Here is a 20,102-nt window from a genome sequence, read left to right as displayed (position 1 = left end):
TATTTGTGATCCAGGTGTCCTACGTAGCCCCCTACACACCGACACAACACTGGGGGAATGCGACTCTCAATGGTCCAGGAGTTGTGCGAAAGCGCTGCGGTTTACCAGCGCCCCCACCAATCAGTATCCCAAAAGGAGACGTCCACTCCGGGCCATGCGCCAATCGAGGTCGGGGATCTCCGGCCTACACGTTGCCAGACGGCAAGGTATGCGAGTGCGGCTCGGGGGAGACAAGGACCCACAAGATCGTCCCCGGTCACTGCAGGCAGTCGTCAGCGCAGCGGCCGACCACGCTACCTGTCCCCTCCCGCCCCGACTACAGCTCGCAGAGCGAGGGCGCGCGCTAGGCCCGCAACCGCCTCCGCAGTCCCAGGCCGCGCCCGATCCCAACCCCACTCACCGCAGCTGGCACCTGGAGCGTCCGGGCACCGTCAGCCACCTCCACGCCTGCTCCCGCTCTCTTCGGCCGGGTCTCAGTCTTCTCGGTGGTCACAGCGAGGATCATGCGCGGCTCCACACAACGAGCCTCCGGCGTCTTCCCGCTAACCCTCCGCCAGATGCCGTTGTCCACCGCGGAGCCAGGGCAAACTACGGGATGCACCGGCCAGTCACCACGTCCCCGAATCCGCCCCCGCTGTCTGCGGGACAACCGCCACCAGGGGATCTCCAGTCGCAGGCCCCGCCTGGATGTTTCCTCAGCACGCCAGGCCTGCACCAGGTCCGCCGCGGCTCGCAGGATGTCGATCGTTCCTCGGGGCACAGAAGCTCCCCAGCCGCCACGGAGCTATGGGTGAGGTCGGGATATCTATCCGCTTCAGCTGGGCACTTCAGATTGTAGGATGTGCAGGATTATGAGAGGATTATGGCTTGATCCGACGGAGCCTCACTAAAGTGCGGCCATCTTGTCTCGCGCCCTCTAGCGCCCCCCTTCTAGATTACATACTTGATTAAGCATTAATTTGCTAAACCCATGGCTGTGCATTGTAAAAAACACACTCTGCGGTACCCTAAAAATGAGAATGCGTCAAAATCGAGATCACTGGTCAACTCTTAATATGAAAAATATGAAAAGGATGGATGCAACAGATTGGATTTTTCAGAAGAGTGGGCACCTAAGGATGCATGGTGAGGGGATTGTGTGTGGTTTGCTATTAAGCACTGTACAGAGGAACAATATGCAGGTGAGTGTTATGACTTTAGGCTTGATGCAGAGGGAAGATAACCACAGAGGATGTTGAGGAATCTGTGGGATGCAGTTCAGGGCCTATGCTTGAAAACAAAATGTCATATCTTAACACCGTGTTCTGTGGTATCGGGTGATGGCATTAATATTTGGTATTTTTTGTTATGCAAATTTGTAAAATGACTGTTTTTTTAAACAATTTCAGGTGTTAGTCGTTTCAAATGCAGGCAGAAAGAACACTTCAGCCGGAGAGATTGTAAATCTAATTTCTTCTGATGTGCAGAAACTGGTCGACCTTTCTTCCTCTTTAAATTATGTATGGGCGGCACCTTTGACCATTGCTGTGGCTATGTATTTCCTGGGAAAGGTAAGACCGTTTCTTCAGTTGTCTGCATTGGTGGTAATCAAGTTATTGCGGAGCAGCTGCTTGTTGTGTCTCTTAATTGCAATAGCAACAAAGAAAAGATCTCTGATAGGAATCAATTGTTATTGAGAAATTCCAGCTGATTAAGTAAAAACCTAGGTAATTCGTCTGATTATGATACAGTAACACTAAAAATCACTGTTGACGCACACAGCATTCTCAAGGGTTGTCCTTGAAGAAGCAAAGGCTTCTTAACTAGGAACTCTTTCCATTATGTCCAAGACTGCTCTAGGACATATAGGTTTGATGTGAGTCATGGATTCTAATTTCTTAACTATATTTCTTTGTTTTATTAATCTTTTGATTTAGCTTGTAAATTGTATTTTTTTAAGGGCAAATAACTTTAATGGGATTTTAAAAGCGAGTTTCTATGTCAGATACATTTTGTTGATTTGTGTGAATTAAGCGCCCAGTTGACTGTTGAGTTTACAGCATATGCATACATTAACACCATTAGAAACGAGCGTGTATGCACAGAAAACAGCAATCTAGATTCTTAGTTTCAGGAATTCCGGAGTTTTCCATACGGAAATTCACATGTTTTTTTAAGGGACCTCCTATCGAGTGTTGCTTTCTGCAAGTGTAAGTGAGGATTAATGTCTGTAAAAAAGGGTAACTGGGGGCGATAGCAGTAGTGAAAAATTTATGAATGCATCAATAGCCGAAACTTTTCGATTATTCACAAACACAGGAGTGGCTCCTCGGCTAAGGCGGAGGTGCATCGCCCCACTGATTTAAAGCAGTGAAAAGTAAAAATAGGGGGGGGCAAGATGGCGGCCGCTGCGGAGGCCGTGTGAGTAGCTTGTGTGCTGCTCCTCTGTGGCTCCTTACCTGCGATCTTTCTCACCCGTCTTTGATGGGCTGAACATTCCTGAAAACGGCCTGAAAAGTCTACTGTTGGCGTCGGTTATATTTTTTGTTCCTTGGACTTTGCCGTAGCTTGAGAGCTGCCCCTCTGTGCGACCCTGCTGTGCGGCGTGGTGTGGACCCGTAGCGGCAGTGCTCTCAGCTGCTTTCGCGGAGTGGGGTGAAGTAAGTGGTGCAACCGGAGTGGAGCAGCGGAGTTTCTGGCTGAGAATGCTGGGATTGACTTTGTGTTTTCTTGCAGCTGGTGGCTTGCGGTTTCGATTAAGCTGAAATGGCCCGAAAAGGAAGAGGAGCAAAAGCCCGTGAGGCTGCAGCTCTGGGCTTGGTGGAGGCGACGGCAACAACTGGAGGGGCTGATCCTTTGGACGCTGCATCAAATATGGAGGCATCTGGTCCCCCGCAAATGGGCGACAGTGGTGAAAATAGAGCCGCCAACAGGTTGTCTGAACAGGTACAGGGCTCCTTGGGATTAGGCAAAAACGCTGGCCTTGGAATTCAGGGAGCAGGGAAGCCATTACTACAAGATGGTAGGAGGGGGCAGCAAGATACCCCACTAAAAGACCGAACAGTGCCTGCAATTTAAAAAAAATAATTGGCATCTAAAACTAAGTCATCAAGAGACATGGTAAATCAACCCTTAGTCTTGCTATCGAGTGGGACTATTGGCGCAGAGCTTTACCAGCTGATTTGGTAGCAGATACAGGGGCAAATGCACTTATAAACGATACTGTAACTGGAAAATTGCTGACCAATAATATGGCAATCGATGCTCCTATATCCGGTATAGGGATGAGAGCTGATCTGATGACTATAGGAGAGCTACCAACTGAGGGTAAAGATATTTCATTGAGATTAAATATAGACAATAACGGAGGCAATGTTCAGGAAAAGCTGAATGATGCGGAGTCCGCCAGGTCAGGCTGTAAATTCTATTCCATGTCGGACCTATCAATCGTATCGGAAAATGACAATGAAAATGACTGGGGGATGACATGGACATGGAAATACATGATGATAAGGACTCCTGTTTGGAGCAATCCTTGAGCCAAGAGACTGTAAGGAAAATACAAGAATCTGGGGACTTTCTGACACATGAGACGAGGATCCCCGTGGATCAGCCTAGATGGGATGGTACACCACCTGAACAGTCTGCTCAAATGGTATTCAATGTTATTAATCCAGAGGAGGATGGTGACATGGTTACTTTGAATACAATATACAAGATCATCATGGCTCATAGGGCGGAGACATAGGCAGAAGGTCTACGAACTCAGGGTGGCGGTGCGCAAATTACAAAATACAGTTCGTAGTATCGCAAAGTCTTGCCCAGAAACAACCACTAGGATCGTGGAGGTAGAAGAGCATATCTCTGGTGTAGAGGATTCCTTGGGAAGCAGCAGTCGTCCATTGAAGCTTTACAGAAGCCAAGGCGGACATTGATTGGAAATTAACCGATCTTGAAAACAGAACAAGACGTAATAATCTCCGTGTGCTGGGCATACCTGAGAATAAGGAGGGGCAGGATGTGAGACAGTTTATTGTTGAAATCTTTAAGGAGGCCTTTCCTGATTTGAAAAATTGGAATTGGGAGACTGAAGTTATCAGGGCTCATAGATTTCCATTCGCTATACGTAGGAGAGCTGGGGGGGAGGCGAATACACAGCCCAGAGCAATCTTAATATGCCTGAGCAACTATCTGCTCCGTGCGGCAATATATGATGTTGCTCGGCCAGATAGGCGTAGATCTGGTAAAGGCTGCGAGTTTTTTGTACGCCCCGACTTTTGCCCGACTACTGTACAGCAAAGGTGGAGATTTTGGCAGTTAATCTCAGTCTTTCAGGCCAAAGGCGGGCAGGCTTTCCTCTTAAATCCCGCCAAGCTAAAGGTGATTACAAAGAAAAAACCCAGTTCTTTACATCAGAGGTTGCTGCGCAATACTTTTTTTAAGAAAATGGGCAGTCAATAAGCGTAGGGTATGTTTTCTTTTTTCTCAGCTTAGTTAGCATCTTTTTCCTTTTGCTCTTTTTACTGCTTTCCTCTTTCGGTACATTATTAATATTAATATGACTGTAATATTAGGATAATAGGGATGTGTATTATTCAGTTAGTACTGTGTCGGATAGTATCTGAGTGTTTGGCTCAGGAATTATGTTGTAATGTAATGCTTATTTTGTGAACAACAAGCTAGCACATTGTTAAACGGAAGGGGTTGCATCATAATGGATAAGTTTCACTGTGATGGGTGGATCGTGGGTGGGGACTGTGGGGGGGCGGCACACAAACACTTCCCATCACTGAAGACATGGTCCTTACGTCCTGCCTTGGGTGGTTGGGGGAGGGAGGGCGCTGGGAAGGAGGGTTGTGGGGTGGTCCGGGGTTTGGGGGAAAAAAAAAAATACATGAGTGCACTTTTTTGCGATGTGTGATCTATAGGTTTATATGCCTTATTGTGTTAGATGTGCAGGGGAGATAAATGATGGGGAAAGGTATTAGAATAAGCTCTCTGAATGTTAGGGGATGAAATCACCTTAATAAAAGGCAGCACGTTGCGAGTGAGCTGCAGATGCTTCAGTGTGATTTGATGTGTCTCCAGGAAACCCACATACAATGGGTGTGATGCGGTTCCATCCCAGACCCCGCCCGGACCTCCTGTTATCGGACATTCACCCTTCGCGGCAACCGGCAGTGAGGCATCCCTGGACACCAACCTGACAACCAGCACCCCTCCCCTCTCTGTTTTTCAGGAACCAATCCGGAGCAGCCGTTTCCAGGAACCACAACCCTATGACCCCGGAAGTCCCTCCCCCGAGACGCCGCCAAAACAAGGAAAAAGCGGAAGCAGAGACAGAGACGCCGTCGGAGCAGCGATCTCGTGGCAGGAGACTCGGGCTGAAGCAGAGCAGGCGAACGAAGGAGAAGACGTGTGGAGCGAGGACTGGTGGAGTCCGGAGGAGGTGGCTGAAGAGCGGCCGCAACTCATCGGAGAGTTGCGGCGGAGCGTGTGAGTACTAGCGAATCCACCTCTGTAGCACACTAGGTGCTTTGTATATAGTGAACTTCTCTTTAGTAGCACTTGGCCTGGCCAGCACTGTAAAATCCTTGTGTAGCACGTCATCACTTGTACAGCACTAGTTGATAGATAACCCCCTCACGAACCCTCACAGGACACTCTCTATCTCTCCCTCCCATCCCGCCTTCCCTCCCTCACAGTCGTTTTCCTCGAGTCCTTTTCACTGTATTCCCGGTGTTGGTTACGGATTGTACCTCAACAGGTCCAGCTGGACAAACCGCTCCTTTTTGTTGTCTCTTTTACCTCCGAGGACTACCCCAGCACTTGAACACCCAGGAGACCCTCTTCCCACCGGAGAACTGAAGAAGACCGAGACGGCCTCTCCCGGAGCTTCACTTCTGTTCTACAATTCCACAACATTGTACTGCCTCCGTTTTGCATAATAAAAGAAACGCCATTGCCCACTACATCCGCCCCCCTTGCCTGATTTTCCAGCCCGCCATAGCCCCACGGTCACAGGTGGTGTCAGAAGTGGGATCAGCTGGAAGCATGGAGGCCGTCGTAAAGAAAATGGCGGAAACCCAGGAGCAGTGGGGAGCACTGATGGAAAGATTCCTCAAGACCGCAGAGGACGACAGAGGCCAATTGCATGACGTCCTCAAGGGTCAGGGAGCGGCGCACGATCAAGCCATGGGAAAACTTAGCGGCGCCCTAGGTCAGCAAAGACCGGTAGCCTCCCTCCCTTCGATAGTCCTGCAAAAGTATGTGCCGGGCGACGACCCGGACTACTTCTTTACTAATTTTGAAAAACTTGCCCAGGCCGCCTCATGGCCCGCAGAACGATGGGGCCAATACCTGGGTCCATTGTTGACCGGCGACCTACAGGCAGCCTACCAGCAAGCCAATATCCAGGGGAACACACCCTACGAAGACATCAAGAAATGTATCCTGGAACGACTGGGTATTGACGATGAGACTTACAGAGTTAAATTGCGGGCAAGCCAAAGAAGGAACGCAAGAAAATTCCAGAGCCCTCTCCTTTCGCATTAAGGACCTAGCAAACCGATGGTTGAGACCAGTCACCTCCTCAAAGGAGGACATCCTCGGGAAAATCTACTTGGAGCAATTCCTGGCTTCCCTACATCCCGCCACACAGAGATGGGTAAGACAACACGCTCGGCTTACACTTGAGACAGCCATGGAGATCGCTGTTGCCTACAACCGAGCCCAAGAACTACAAAGAGGTAGAGATGAACACCCCAGCCGACAGCACAACCCTACTACTGTTCGTCCACCCCGACCATCACTTCCACGAAGACCGGATCCCCCACCCATGCTGCCCGCTACCGTGTTGTACCACCCACCACACCCAGGACCACAATGTTACAATTGCAGGGGTTATGGCCACATCGCCCGCATGTGTCCTCAAAAGGAAGAACCCATGGAGGTTGGCCTCATCAGGAACTACGTTTGTGTCAACCCAGGGGCCACACCTCCCCCATTCCACTGTCCTGTGCAAATCGATGGTCATCCTGTTCTTGCCCTAGCCGATACCGGATGTCGGCAAAGCGTCCTACGACCTCAAAACTTGGCTACTCCTGTCGGTCCCCCCACTGGTATGGTCGACATACAATTCGTCCATGGCGATACTAAAAGGTATCCGACCACACGAATACGAGTCAACACCCTGCAGATCCCGGAACCGACCTCACTGTCGGACTGGTTCCAAACCTCCCCGAACATGCCATTTTGGGGAGTGATTATTCCGGCCTTCCGAGACTCCTTCAGGACACAACCGACTCCTTCACTCGCTGGTGGAAGGAAGCACCCTTTTCACAGGAACAGCTGGTAATGGTCCCTGCATCCCGACCCAAGAAGACACGGACCCAGAGACGCCAAGAAAAGAAGAGTTTCTCCAGTGCTTTCCCCGTTATACCCGAAGACCACCCCTGGCAGACAGACAGGGAATTCAGGGCCGCGCAAAGGGAAGACCGTCTCCTGCAGGAAGCATGGGCAAGGGCCGTGGACCATGAAGACCCCTTGCACGTATGTCCATATTTCTTTAAGAGAACAGGACTGTTATACAGGAAAGGGGGGCCCCAGCAGACTCCCCAGTTATTGAACCCCGGCCCCTTTCGAGACAAGGTCTTGTTTCTTGCCCACAGCCATCTCCTGGGGGGTCATTTCGGGGACGAAAAAACGAGCCAGTCCATTCTGGAGAAGTTTTGTTGGCCGGGTGTCCATCAACAGGTTAAGACTTATTGCCGTGAATGTCCGGTTTGTCAGAAAAACAGCAGATACCAGCCTCCTAAAGTTCCTTTACACCCGCTCCCCCTCATTGATGTACCGTTTAGTCGAGTTGGGATGGACATTATAGGGCCCCTTATTCCCTCCCGAAGCGGGTGTCGTTATGCCCTGGTCCTTGTGGATTACGCCACCCGCTTCCCTGAAGACGTTCCCTCACGACATCCCACCACTCAGAGCATCGCCAAAGCCCTAATAGCTATCTTTTCCAGGGTAGGGTTTCCTCGGGAGATCCTTACGGATCCAGGCACCCCTTTTGTTTCTAGCCTCATGCGACAGGTGTGTTCTCAACTCGGAATAAAACAGATTAGAACCTCAGCGTACCATCCGCAAACGGATGGGTTAGTTGAACGCTACAACACAACTTTGAAACAAACCCTAAAGCAGTTGTTGGCCCTAGAAGCCAAAAGATGGGAAGAGATGCTGCCATTGGCCTTGTTTGCCATCCGTTGTAAACCTCAGAGTAGCACCGGCTACTCGCCATTCGAGCTTTTTTATGGTCGACCTCCCCGTACCCTTTTGGATATGGCCCAAGAGGCCTGGGAAGCTGAGCCGGACAGAACGCGTCCCCTTCCTGAGTATGTCGAGAATCTAAAAACCCACCTGTCAGTTGTCCGGGACATAGTCCGCCAGAATATGGAGAATGCCCAAAACACCCAGAAAAGACAATACGATAAAGGTACCAGAACCCGTACCTTTGTCGTCGGTGACTTGGTCCTCTTAATGATGCCGTCATCTGATCAAAAACTACTGGGACAATGGCAAGACCCTTATACCGTCCTCCGACAAGTGACCCCTGTGACGTATGAATTGGAACTAGACCCCACTCGGGGTACGACACAAATATATCACATAAACCTCCTTAAGTAATGGGAGGGACCCCGACCCATCTTGACTAGTGATGCTTCTCATCCAACCCTCCCCTTTGAACCTTGTTTTGACCCCGAATTAACCGAGAGACAAAAGCAAACCCTTCGGGAGACACTCCTACCCTCCCACCAGGTGTTTTCTTCTTCTCCAGGGCACACCTCGATAACGGAACATGCCATTCACACTGAACCCGGGAAGGTAGTCAGGTTGAGACCCTACCGGGTCCCCGAAGCCAGACGGGCCGTCATACAACAGGAAGTGGATCAAATGCTGCGAATGGGGATCATTGAACCCTCCGTGAGTGACTGGAACTCCCCTATTGTTTTAGTTCCCAAGCCCGACGGGTCAATAAGATTCTGTATAGACTTCCGCGAGGTAAACAAGGTATCCACCTTTGACACATATCCCTTACCTCGTGTTGACGAAATGGTCGAGCGGATAGGGAAAGCTAAATATAGATCCACGCTCGACTTATGTAAAGGATATTGGCAGATTCCCTTACGGGAACAGGACAAGAAAAAGACTGCCTTTTCCACCCCGGCTGGGTTGTACCAGTTCACTGTTTTGCCTTTCGGCCTTCATGGTGCACCTGCCACCTTCCAAAGAGCCATGAACCAAATCCTGAGGCCTCATTCCCTATACGCAGGTGCGTATCTTGACGACATTGTCATCTTTAGTGACAGCTGGGAACAACATCTTGAACACTTGTGTCGAGTTGTCACCTCACTGGGTTCCTATGGGTTTACCATCAACCCCGCCAAAACCACCCTAGCGGCCCAAACAGTCAAATACTTGTGTTTCCTGTTAGGCGAAGGTGTTATCAGGCCCCAACAAAACAAAGTAGAAGCCATCCAAGCCCTTCCTTTCCCCAGGACACGGAAAGACCTTCAAGCATTTCTGGGCCTCCTCGGGTACTACCGGAGGTTCGTACCCAACTTCTCCCAGAGGGCAGCCCCCCTCACCGACCTGTTAAAGAAAACCGCCAGGACCGATGTCGCACTACGGGACCCCACTCCCCTACTCTTGCATGCCTTTCACGAGCTCAAATTATCCTTGACCACCGAGCCAGTGCTGGGCAGTCCGGACTACTCCCGGCCCTTCTAGTTGCAAACGGACGCATCAGACCAAGGTCTAGAAGCCGTCCTCTCGCAAACAGACGAAAAAGGAAACGAGAGACCGATCCTGTTCTTGAGTAGAAAACTGTTTCCACGCAAAATGAACTATGCTGTCGTGGAAAAGGAGGCTCTCGCCATTAAATGGGCTGTCGAGAGTCTCCGATACTATTTGGACGGCCGGGACTTTCTCATATACACCGACCATGCCCCATTAGAATGGATGGCCCGGAACAAAGGACACAACGACCGGGTCCTCTGCTGGTTTTTGTCTCTACAACCGTACCGATTCAAAACCCTCCATAGAAAGGGCTCTGATCAAGGGAACACCGATTTCCTCTCCCGTTACCCCATCTCCCCGACACGTACAAGAAGGACAGCTAGGGGAAGGAGATGTGATGCGGTTCCATCCCAGACCCCGCCCGGACATCCTGTTATCGGACACTCGCCCTTCGCGGCAACCGGCAGTGAGGCGTCCCTGGACACCAACCTGACAACCAGCACCCCTCCCCTCTCTGTTTTTCAGGAACCAATCCGGAGCAGCCATTTCCTGGAACCACAACCCTATGACCCCGGAAGTCCCTCCCCCGAGACGCCGCCGGAACAAGGAAAAAGCGGAAGCAGAGACAGAGACGCCGTCGGAGCAGCGATCTCGTGGCAGGAGACTCGGACCGGAGCTGAAGCAGAGCAGGCGAACGAAGGAGAAGACGTGTGGAGCGAGGACAGGTGGAGTCCGGAGGAGGTGGCTGAAGAGCGGCCGCAACTCATCGGAGAGTTGCGGCGGAGCGTGTGAGTACTAGCGAATCCACCTCTGTAGAACACTAGGTGCTTTGTATATAGTGAACTTCTCTTTAGTAGCACTTGGCCTGGCCAGCACTGTAAAATCCTTGTGTAGCACGTCATCACTTGTACAGCACTAGTTGATAGATAACCCCCTCACGAACCCTCACAGAACACTCTCTATCTCTCCCTCCCGTCCCGATTCCGTCCCGCCTTCCCTCCCTCACAGTCATTTTCCTCGAGTCCTTTTCACTGTATTCCCGGTGTTGGTTACGGATTGTACCTCAACAGGTCCAGCTGGACTAACCGCTCCTTTTTGTTGTCTCTTTTACCTCCGAGGACTACCCCAGCACTTGAACACCCAGGAGACCCTCTTCCCACCGGAGAACTGAAGAAGACCGAGATGGCCTCTCCCGGAGCTTCACTTCTGTTCTACAATTCCACAACATTGTACTGCCTCCGTTTTGCATTATAAAAGAAACGCCATTGCCCACTACATCCGCCCTCCTTGCCTGATTTTCCAGCCCGCCATAGCCCCACAGTCACAATGGGCTAAGAGAAAATTGCTATTGGAGCTGGGGTACATGGTACTCGCTTGCACTGAACAGGCCATTACATCAAGGGGCGTTGCAATTTTGGCGGAAAAGCATATTGCTCATACTGGAAGAACACTGACAGATAAACCTGGGAGATGGGCCATATTCGAATGTGTTTCTGGGACATTGAAATTTACGATATGTTCAATATATGGTTCCAATTTTGATGAGGAATTCGTTTTAGAACTACTTAATGTTGAATTGGCTTTATGCAACGACGAATCCAAGTTGCTGGATTCATGGACCTAGCTCAAGTTGTGGCAACTGGCCTATATGGTCAGCGATGCCTACCAAGAAAGAAAAATTTCTTTCTAGTGTCCCCTCACTCACCGGGGTTTCCCCACGGTGACATGCTTCATCATTGGGGCCCTCCCAGTTCTCTACGAAAAGGGGCGTGCTGCGACTCGCAAACTACGCAGGAGCACTTTCATGTGAAAAGACTATGTGTGGTGCAAGGTGTAGGAGTGGGTGTGGGTGATTAAAAATACCGTGATTAGTGGGCCTCAATAACTTTATTCTGCTCCTAGTCAGGTATATTAAAAATGGGGTGAGATCACTAGTAACCAACTTATAATGGAGATTGGTTTAGTGAATGGTCAACATGTTTCATGCTACCCCTAGCATTTCCTCAGGACCATGTAGGGACCAGCCCTACATATGCCACTCCTGGGTCTTTAATTAGACAGTGATACTAAACAATGCAAAATATAAAGCATGCGTTCATGCTAGAATACATATTTTTTGGGGGGATTTTTCCAAAAACTGTGAATAAAAAACACAACATTAGTAGCGTTTTATAGCTCCCTTAAAAGGAGGAGGAGGAGGAGGAGTGGAGAAGCGTGGCTCAGTGGTTAGAGGCGGCAGACCCGGAAGCTGAGATCGGCCGTGGACCAGGGTTCGATTCCCCGCCTCGGCGGGTCTCGGGCTCAAAAATTGCACGGACTTGATAATTCTCGTTCTGGTGCCTACTCGACTCACGGGGTCACACTCTGCGACTCTGGGCAATAGCTTGCTTAATCTCCACTATGGCCCCTCTTGGCGGGATGCCTGGCTTTCACCTTGTGGACACCCTGCCGGGGTGTCTCACAGGGGAATACCAGGACGGGTTCCCTAAGCAAGCGCTTCGATACCGTGTCGGTGATTTGCGCTATATAAATACATGTACATTTACATTTACATTTACATCGTGTCTTCTCATGACGCACGCCTCTTGTGCTACGGTGAAGATTTATACCATAGTGGTGCGTGCAGGCTCTCATAATGTGGAATACACTATGGTATTTACAATAAAAAGTGGTTTGTGAATTCACACAAAAAAACAAGACAGGACTTAATGTGACCGGGACGATAGACACATATAACACATAAGTATAGATACAGTTTGAGCCAGGAAATAGCTGTTTAAAGATATTTACATGATGATGTGCTCAATCGCACTTCATGGTCTCTCTAAGGGGTCGTTTTCACCAATGGACTCAATGCTAAACAATCGATATGGAGAGAGACATATATCGGTAAGTTAATCACAGTCCTACTTTTTGCCTAAACAAACCAACACGTTAATACTGGCTTGATTCTATTTGGCAATTTCACTTACTTCCTTCGTCGTGAAAACACGGGGGAATACCTACTGACTGCTCCCCTCAGGACCGCATCTTGCCCGGTGCCCGGCGTTCGCGTTCTTTAATCAGAAGCGAGCTTCCGGGTTTACACAACGGGCTGCTAGACCGCGGGATAATGGCGGCCATCTTAGGAGTTGGCACCACATCAGGAGCTCTAGAGACGTGGGTTCGAGACTGCTATTAGGCGGTCGTGATGCATATTCGTAGTTAATTAAAAATGGCTTATATGTTGCAGAATTAATGTTAAATACTTCAAGAAAATAATGAAAACAATGAAATACTTAGCGGAATTGTTCGTACTGTAGTTGGACATTAGTGGCTTTTCAGTACGATCAGGCATCAAAAGGATGGAAGATTGTTATGTGGTTCATAAGTTCCATTATTCTTAGCGGTAATGTAGCTAATCAATGAGTGAGCATGTCCTCAATCTGGTATTAGGATAGACGATTATAACCCATTGCTGATGGTTGCTAGTGGATGAATTTATGAAGTTCAGTCACAGCTGGACCAATTCAGTATGGTATTGTTTATTGAAATAGAGGCATTAGATGATTAAAAGACATTAGATGATTACAAATAAAGGGGAACCCGTAATATATGGGAGATCATAGTGGTGCCCATCGTGATCGATGGACAATCCTTGGTAAAGGGACCTATTGGCATAACATCTAAGGGGTCGGCCAGACTTTTAATGACTCAATTGAATGGAGAGGTTCCTACAATCATACTTACAGTGATGCATTTTCGTTGGTTACCCTTTCTGTGATTAGGAGTGAATAACGATCAAGGCTTCACTCACTGAAGTGTTCAGTTCAGGTTATGAACACACCCCACGGTATATCATCGTTCAGTCCTTTGGTATCTGTACGTAATCTGAACACTCATCTTTGTTCATGTTCATGTAGGATTCTTTCAAGATTGTCCCTGCTCTTAACAGTCTCCAGGACCACCCAGGTCATATCATTGGGTGTGTGATTTTTCTCCAGGAAATGACTGGTCATCCGTGTGGTGGCCCGTTTACACCGGATGTTACTCCTATGCTCAACAATACGTGTGCTGACTTTTCTTGTTGTCATCCCTACATAATGTAGGTTACAAACACATGTTATTAAGTACACTACACCGCTAGTGTTACAGTTGGACATTTGTTTTAAGTGCCACATGGTGTTGTCATTGAAAGTGATGGTCTTTGTGGTCGATGTCAAATGACACACACTGCAGTTGTTGCAAGGGTAGTGTCCCGTGGGTAGCGGTTGGAGTCTGTTTGTTGGCGTTGTTGGTTGTGGGCGGGTGTGGACGAGATGGTCTTTCAGATTCTTGCCCCGTCGGTGGCTGAACATTGGTACCGGTATAGTCAGGTTGCCACTGTTGACAATTGACCAATGTTTTTTCACAATTTTCGTGATCTGGTCTGACACCTTGCTAAATGTTGTAATGCAGATAGGTCTTCTGACATCTGCCCCAGCTCTTTCTCTTGGTTCCAAAAGGGCATCCCTATGGTTGTTACCTGCCCTCTTCTTCGCATTCTTGATAAGCTGAGTTGGGTAATTCCTTTCCTTTAGTTTGATACTCAAATCCTCTGCTTGTTTGAGATAGTCATTCTTTTCAGAACAGTTTCTTCTGAGCCTTAGGAATTGTCCAAAGGGCAGTTTCTGTTTTAAATGCCTCGGGTGAAAGCTATCATAGGTTAGTAAACAGTTTCTCGCTGTGGGTTTAAAATGCGTGGTTGTTGTTAATTTACCATCGTTTGCCAGAATGTTAAGATCCAGAAAGACCAAAGTAGACCTACTCATGGTGTTGGTAAATTTAAAAAAACTGTCTTGTTGGTTAAGCCACACAAAAAACTGAGTTGCCTCATTCTCATTTCCATTCCATATGACCAGAACGTCATCAATATAACATTTCCACACGCTAATGTGGTGTCTGTAAGGGTTGCTGTCACTCAGGATTTTAGTCTTCTCAAGATGATGTACATAGAGACCCGCTATGCTCGGCGCAAATGTGCTTCCCATGCTTGTCCCGTGTCTTTGATTGTATAAGGTTTCCACAAACCTGAAGAAATTTTCGGTCAATGCCAGGCGGCAACACTCTAAGACCACATGTCTCGGAGTTTTGAAAGTCCATTCTGAATCAAAGAGCACCTCTTCCAAAATTTCCAGTGTATCCTTGTGTGGCAAACTCGTGTATAAACTGTCTATCGTCCTGGTCACATTAAGTCCTGTCTTGTTTTTTTGTGTGAATTCACAAACCACTTTTTATTGTAAATACCATAGTGTATTCCACATTATGAGAGCCTGCACGCACCACTATGGTGTAAATCTTCACCGTAGCACAAGAGGCGTGCGTCATGAGAAGACACGATGTGATCCTCCTTTTAAGGGAGCTATAAAACGCTACTAATGTTGTGTTTTTTATTCACAGTTTTTGGAAAAATCCCCCAAAAAACGTATGTATTCTAGCATGAACGCATGCTTTATATTTTGCATCGTTTAGTATCACTGTCTAATTAAAGACCCAGGAGTGGCATATGTAGGGCTGGTCCCTACATGGTCCTGAGGAAATGCTAGGGGTAGCATGAAACATGTTGACCATTCACTAAACCAATCTCCATTATAAGTTGGTTACTAGTGATCTCACCCTATTTTTAATATACCTGACTAGGAGCAGAATAAAGTTATTGAGGCCCACTAATCACGGTATTTTTAATCACCCACACCCACTCCTACACCTTGCACCACACATAGTCTTCTCACATGAAAGTGCTCCTGCGTAGTTCGCGAGTCGCAGCACGCCCCTTTTCGTAGAGAACTGGGAGGGCCCCAATGATGAAGCATGTCACCGTGGGGAAGCCTCGGTGAGTGAGGGGACACTAGAAAGAAATTTTTCTTTCTTGGTAGGCATCGCTGACCATATAGGCCAGTTGCCACAACTTGAGCTAGGTCCATGAATCCAGCAACTTGGATTCGTCGTTGTATAGTCAGTATCTGGAGGACGACCTAGACTCCTATCCCTCCTTCTCCCCTAGTACTTTGAATTGGCTTTATGGCCAACTCCAGTATTAGTCTGTGGAGACTTAAACATAAACCTTCCCTCTAATTCAGCTACAGGTACACTGGCAGAAAACTGAAAGTTTTTAAGGTGCTTCAATCTTTGTAAGATGTGCATGGTTTGGTAGATGTATGGGCTACTTTGAGGGGAGAGGAGCCGGGATATACTTTTTATTCTTGCCCACACAAAAAACTTGTGAGGTTGGACTATTTTTTGCTCCACTTTATCTATTGAAAGAGGCCTGAATTCAAGTGTACCCAAGGGTTGCCTCTGATCATGGCCCTGTGGTAGTGACTTTAGCATGCACCTATGCCCCGGGGCTTTTCTTTTGATAGGAAATTATTATTGGATGGAAAGTTTGTTTCTTATATGAATGATTGGATCACAGCTTTTTTTCACATTAACCGGGGTAGTACGGAAACTGGGTATGTTTGGGATGCTGTTAACGCTGTTTTTAGGGGGGAAGTTTTAAGCTTTGGGGTATACAGGCAAAAACAACTTAGGATCAGCTTAAAAGAATTGTATCAGGATTTGACATTGGCAGAAGAAAAGCTTATGCAGGGTATACATGGTGGCATAGATGTTGGTGACCTGTCAACAGAAGTAGCCAGGTGTAAGGCGAAAATAAACATCCTCTGGAGTCAAGAGGCAGCTAAGAAATATCTAACTAAGCAACAATTGAATTATGAAAATGGGGAGGCAAGTGGCAGGTGCCTGGCTCAAAATATTAGATCAAATGAAGTGGCCCAGAGAATTAATGCAATTCTTGACTCCTGTGGGAACCATGTGGAAAAAGAAGCTGGGATATTAGAGGTGTTTAAAGACTTTTATGAAGTATTGTACGCAGGAGAAAAGTATGATTGCCAAAAGGGTGAGCTCTTGATACAGCGCTTCTGTGAAAAGGGCCTGGGGGAATCAGAGGCAGAGTTCCTGGAGGCCCCTATAACTATGGGAGAGCTAGAGAGAGCTATAAATGAGCTGGCATCTGGAAAAGCGGCAGGGCCGGATAAACTTCCGCTTGAGATTTATAAAACCTTTTTTGGAGTCCTGCAGGAGTATATGTTGGTTACATTCAGACAAGCTCAGATTGATGCCTCTCCTCCAACTTGGGATGAGGCCAGTATCGTAGTGTTTAAAAAAAAAAGATAAGCCTGCTGATCATCCGGCCTCATATCGTCCGATATCTCTTTTAAACGCGGATGGTAAAATATATTCAAAAATTCTAGCAACTGAGCTGGCGGAAGTCATAACACCACTTGTATCGATTAGACAGCATGGATTTATTCCTAAACGGGGACTACGAATCACATCAATAGAGTACTAACGCTGTTTGATCATGCAAATTGTAGTGGGGAGCCGCTTAGCCTAATTTTATTGGACGCCGAGAAGGCTTTCGACCGCATTGCATGGGGGTTTTAGTGGGCGGTGATGCAGTTAATTGGGGTTAGGCAACAGTTTATAACTGCTTTACAGACGCTATACCGTCACCCAGTTGCTAAGATTAGTATATTGGGGCTCGAATCTAAACCTGTGTCAATTACACGTGGGACGAGGCAGGAGTGCCCCTGCTCCCCATTATTGTTTTTTTTATACATAGACCCATTTTTAAAAGTGTTGGAAAATAGTTCTCGGATTGAATCAGTAATAGTACAGCAAGATCAATACCGTGTTTTCGCATATGTCGATGATGTGACCGTAGTAACAACTAAGCCAGCATCAGCGATGTTTGAGATATAGCGATTGGCAGTACAGTATGGGGAAGTATCTGGCTATAAGGTTAACACATCAAAAACACAAATCTTATGTGTTAATACAGGGGCATATGCGGACCCAAGGGTCTTGCAGGAGGTGAGGTATCTGGGGATTAGGATACGGTCCTCTCTGAGCGCACTGGTGGAGTCTAACTCGGGCAGTTAGTGGCGGGTACTCGCAAACAATTGGATCAATGTGAATGTCTACACCTTTCTATGGTGGGAAGATGCAACGTTCTTAAGATGCTGATCCTGCCGAAAATTCTATACTTTTTTAGATCTGTGCCTTTGGAGATATCAAGAGCTAATCTTGCTCTATTACAGTCTGTACGTGGCAGATTTATATGGGCCCAGAGAAAAGCATGAAGAGCGATACGATATATGGTCTTGGCGAGGGATCAAGGAGGCTGTGCCGTCCCGGACTTTACATTACATTACCACGCGTGTATGTTGCAACATATGAATATACTGCTGACTGGGGCAGGACCAACTGCTACGGCTGAGCTTCCCTCTATCTATCAGATGCTACTCGGTAGTGAAGCAAAAAATTGTCTGTTTCTCAATGTGGACTGGAGCTACTACAAGTGCACGAGGTTTAAAGTTCTTATCTCGCCTATAAAGTATGGATAGCTGTTAAAAGGAAATATGCGGTTGAAAGGGAGTCTTGTTATACTCCATTAACAGCTACCTCCCTCCTCCCGCAGTGTTCTGGGATCGGGTAGTAGATAACTGGCGGGCTAAAGGGGTGTGTACTGTTGGAGATTTATATGCGGATGGTGGGCTGAAGTCCTTTGATCAGCTAGGGGATCAATTTCACTTATCTCGGGCAGATTTCTTTAAATATTTACAGATTAATTGTTGAAAGCCAGATGGAAAATTCAAGTTAATCCTCTCATTGAGGCAGTGAGGAAAGATGCACTGATAGGTACTCTCTAAACCTTAATGCTCAGCACAATAGTTAATGATTTGGAAGGCCATAGCCGCAAATGGGATAAGAGATTAGGATGTCAGTGTATACAGGTTGAGACTTCTATAGACTTGGCAGGACGATTGTTTATGTCCGTTAATCTCTATGCCCAACATTACAAAACTATTTTTATACTACACACCAGACAAAATATCTAAATGGGGGGAGATAAGGAGGGAAAGTGCTTACGCTGTGGGATTGAAGCTGCTGACGTGGTGCATGTCTTTTATTCATGTGGGCATTTAAGCACGCTGTTTGGGCATATGGAAAAGTTCTTAGCTGAAATCCTGGGGGAGCCTATACAATTGTCTGCTACTCAGATCTTGTTGGGGGTAGAGATGGGATCAGCATCGGATAAGCTACCTAGCAAATTTATATATTTGATCTTTTGGCCACAGCTGTGACTAGGCTTTGTATTGCATCAATGTGGTTACAAAAAGACGCCCCATCGTTCGAGGCATGGAGGGCAAGGTTTTTTGCAATGTTCAATATGGAATACAGTCTATATGCTCTGAAAGGCAAATGGGAAATGAAACTTGGACGTCAAATTTGGGGGGCAGTCGAGGCCTATATGGACCTATAAATCCATCAGCAGGGTGCGGCTTGTTGCTTTGTTTGTACATCTTTTTTTTTCTTCTCAGCCTTATATCTGTGAATTTAAGGTTATAATGGTATGGTGCATTGTCCCCTGTTATGATGATTTGAATATCTGTATCAATTTTCAATCCCTTTGTGTTTTTGATTCTTCTATATTGTAATACATGTGCCTTTTTGTGTACTTATGGAGTATCAATAAAAAATTAAATAAATAAAAAATAAAATTAAAAATAAAATGATAATAACGGACGTCCATTATTATCATGTTATTTTTGCTATTGCAGTTGCACTGCAGTGCACCCCCCCCTGATAGGACGGGGCGGGGCCGGCCACCCTTGACATTGAGGCCAGAGGAGGAGTGGTGGCTGCACCTAAAGTGTGCATGAAGGTTTGGCTGGCCGTCTCCGGCTGGCCTAACCATCATGCACACTGTGCATGTTCTCCACAGGCTCTATTATGCAGCCTTAGTGGAGAACATGCCCAGCCTCCAAACCCCTCTTTGAGCACCATTGTGGCAGCATTGTGATTGGTCAAGGGATTCTGGGTGGCTGGGTGCTTCCTGCTGAAGAAGACACAGCGGCTACGACCGCAACCTCCAGGTAAGTTTTCTTTTCTTTTTTCTTATTTATCATTTTTAGTTCCCTCCCCCCTCTGCTTCCTACCCCCCACGCCTGTTTGGTAGCAGCCACTACTGCACAAACACCTTTTCCATGCGTTGTCCAACCCAAGAGGAACATGAAAATGCACTCCAATAAAGTGTAGGAGTTAGTGTGTTCACATGACTGGACAGGGCACCCCGGTATTTAATGAGGTTTAGGTAAAAAGGTTTCTCCAAGTGGGGAATCATTTTCACTTTCAAGCAAGAACGACTTTAAAAAGGTGCAGTAAGCACATTACTCTTAGACCTCTCCTAAAAAATAGGCAGAATGGTTCTCCTTTGATCAAACGTAAGTCTGTTGAGGTTTCGTCTG

The 20,102-nt window shown here is 47.4% G+C and overlaps 1 protein-coding gene across 4 annotated transcripts in view; it reads left to right on the top strand.

Annotated features, from left to right (window-relative positions):
- The window catches only part of LOC144784431 (multidrug resistance-associated protein 1-like), a 1,265,484-nt gene that overhangs the window by 494,324 nt on the left and 751,058 nt on the right, over positions 1-20,102 (top strand). For all 4 annotated transcript variants that reach the window (XM_078663181.1, XM_078663182.1, XM_078663179.1 and 1 more), the window contains exon 10: positions 1,389-1,550. In XM_078663181.1, the coding sequence (XP_078519307.1) occupies positions 1,389-1,550 (162 nt within the window). The remainder of the gene's footprint in view (positions 1-1,388; positions 1,551-20,102) is intronic.

Source organism: Lissotriton helveticus, chromosome 10 (genome assembly GCF_964261635.1).
Source record: "Lissotriton helveticus chromosome 10, aLisHel1.1, whole genome shotgun sequence".
In the NCBI taxonomy this organism is placed as follows: Eukaryota; Metazoa; Chordata; class Amphibia; order Caudata; family Salamandridae; genus Lissotriton; species Lissotriton helveticus.
The sequence above is the reverse complement of the archived record's forward strand: the minus strand, read 5'-3'. Positions and strand labels throughout refer to the sequence as shown.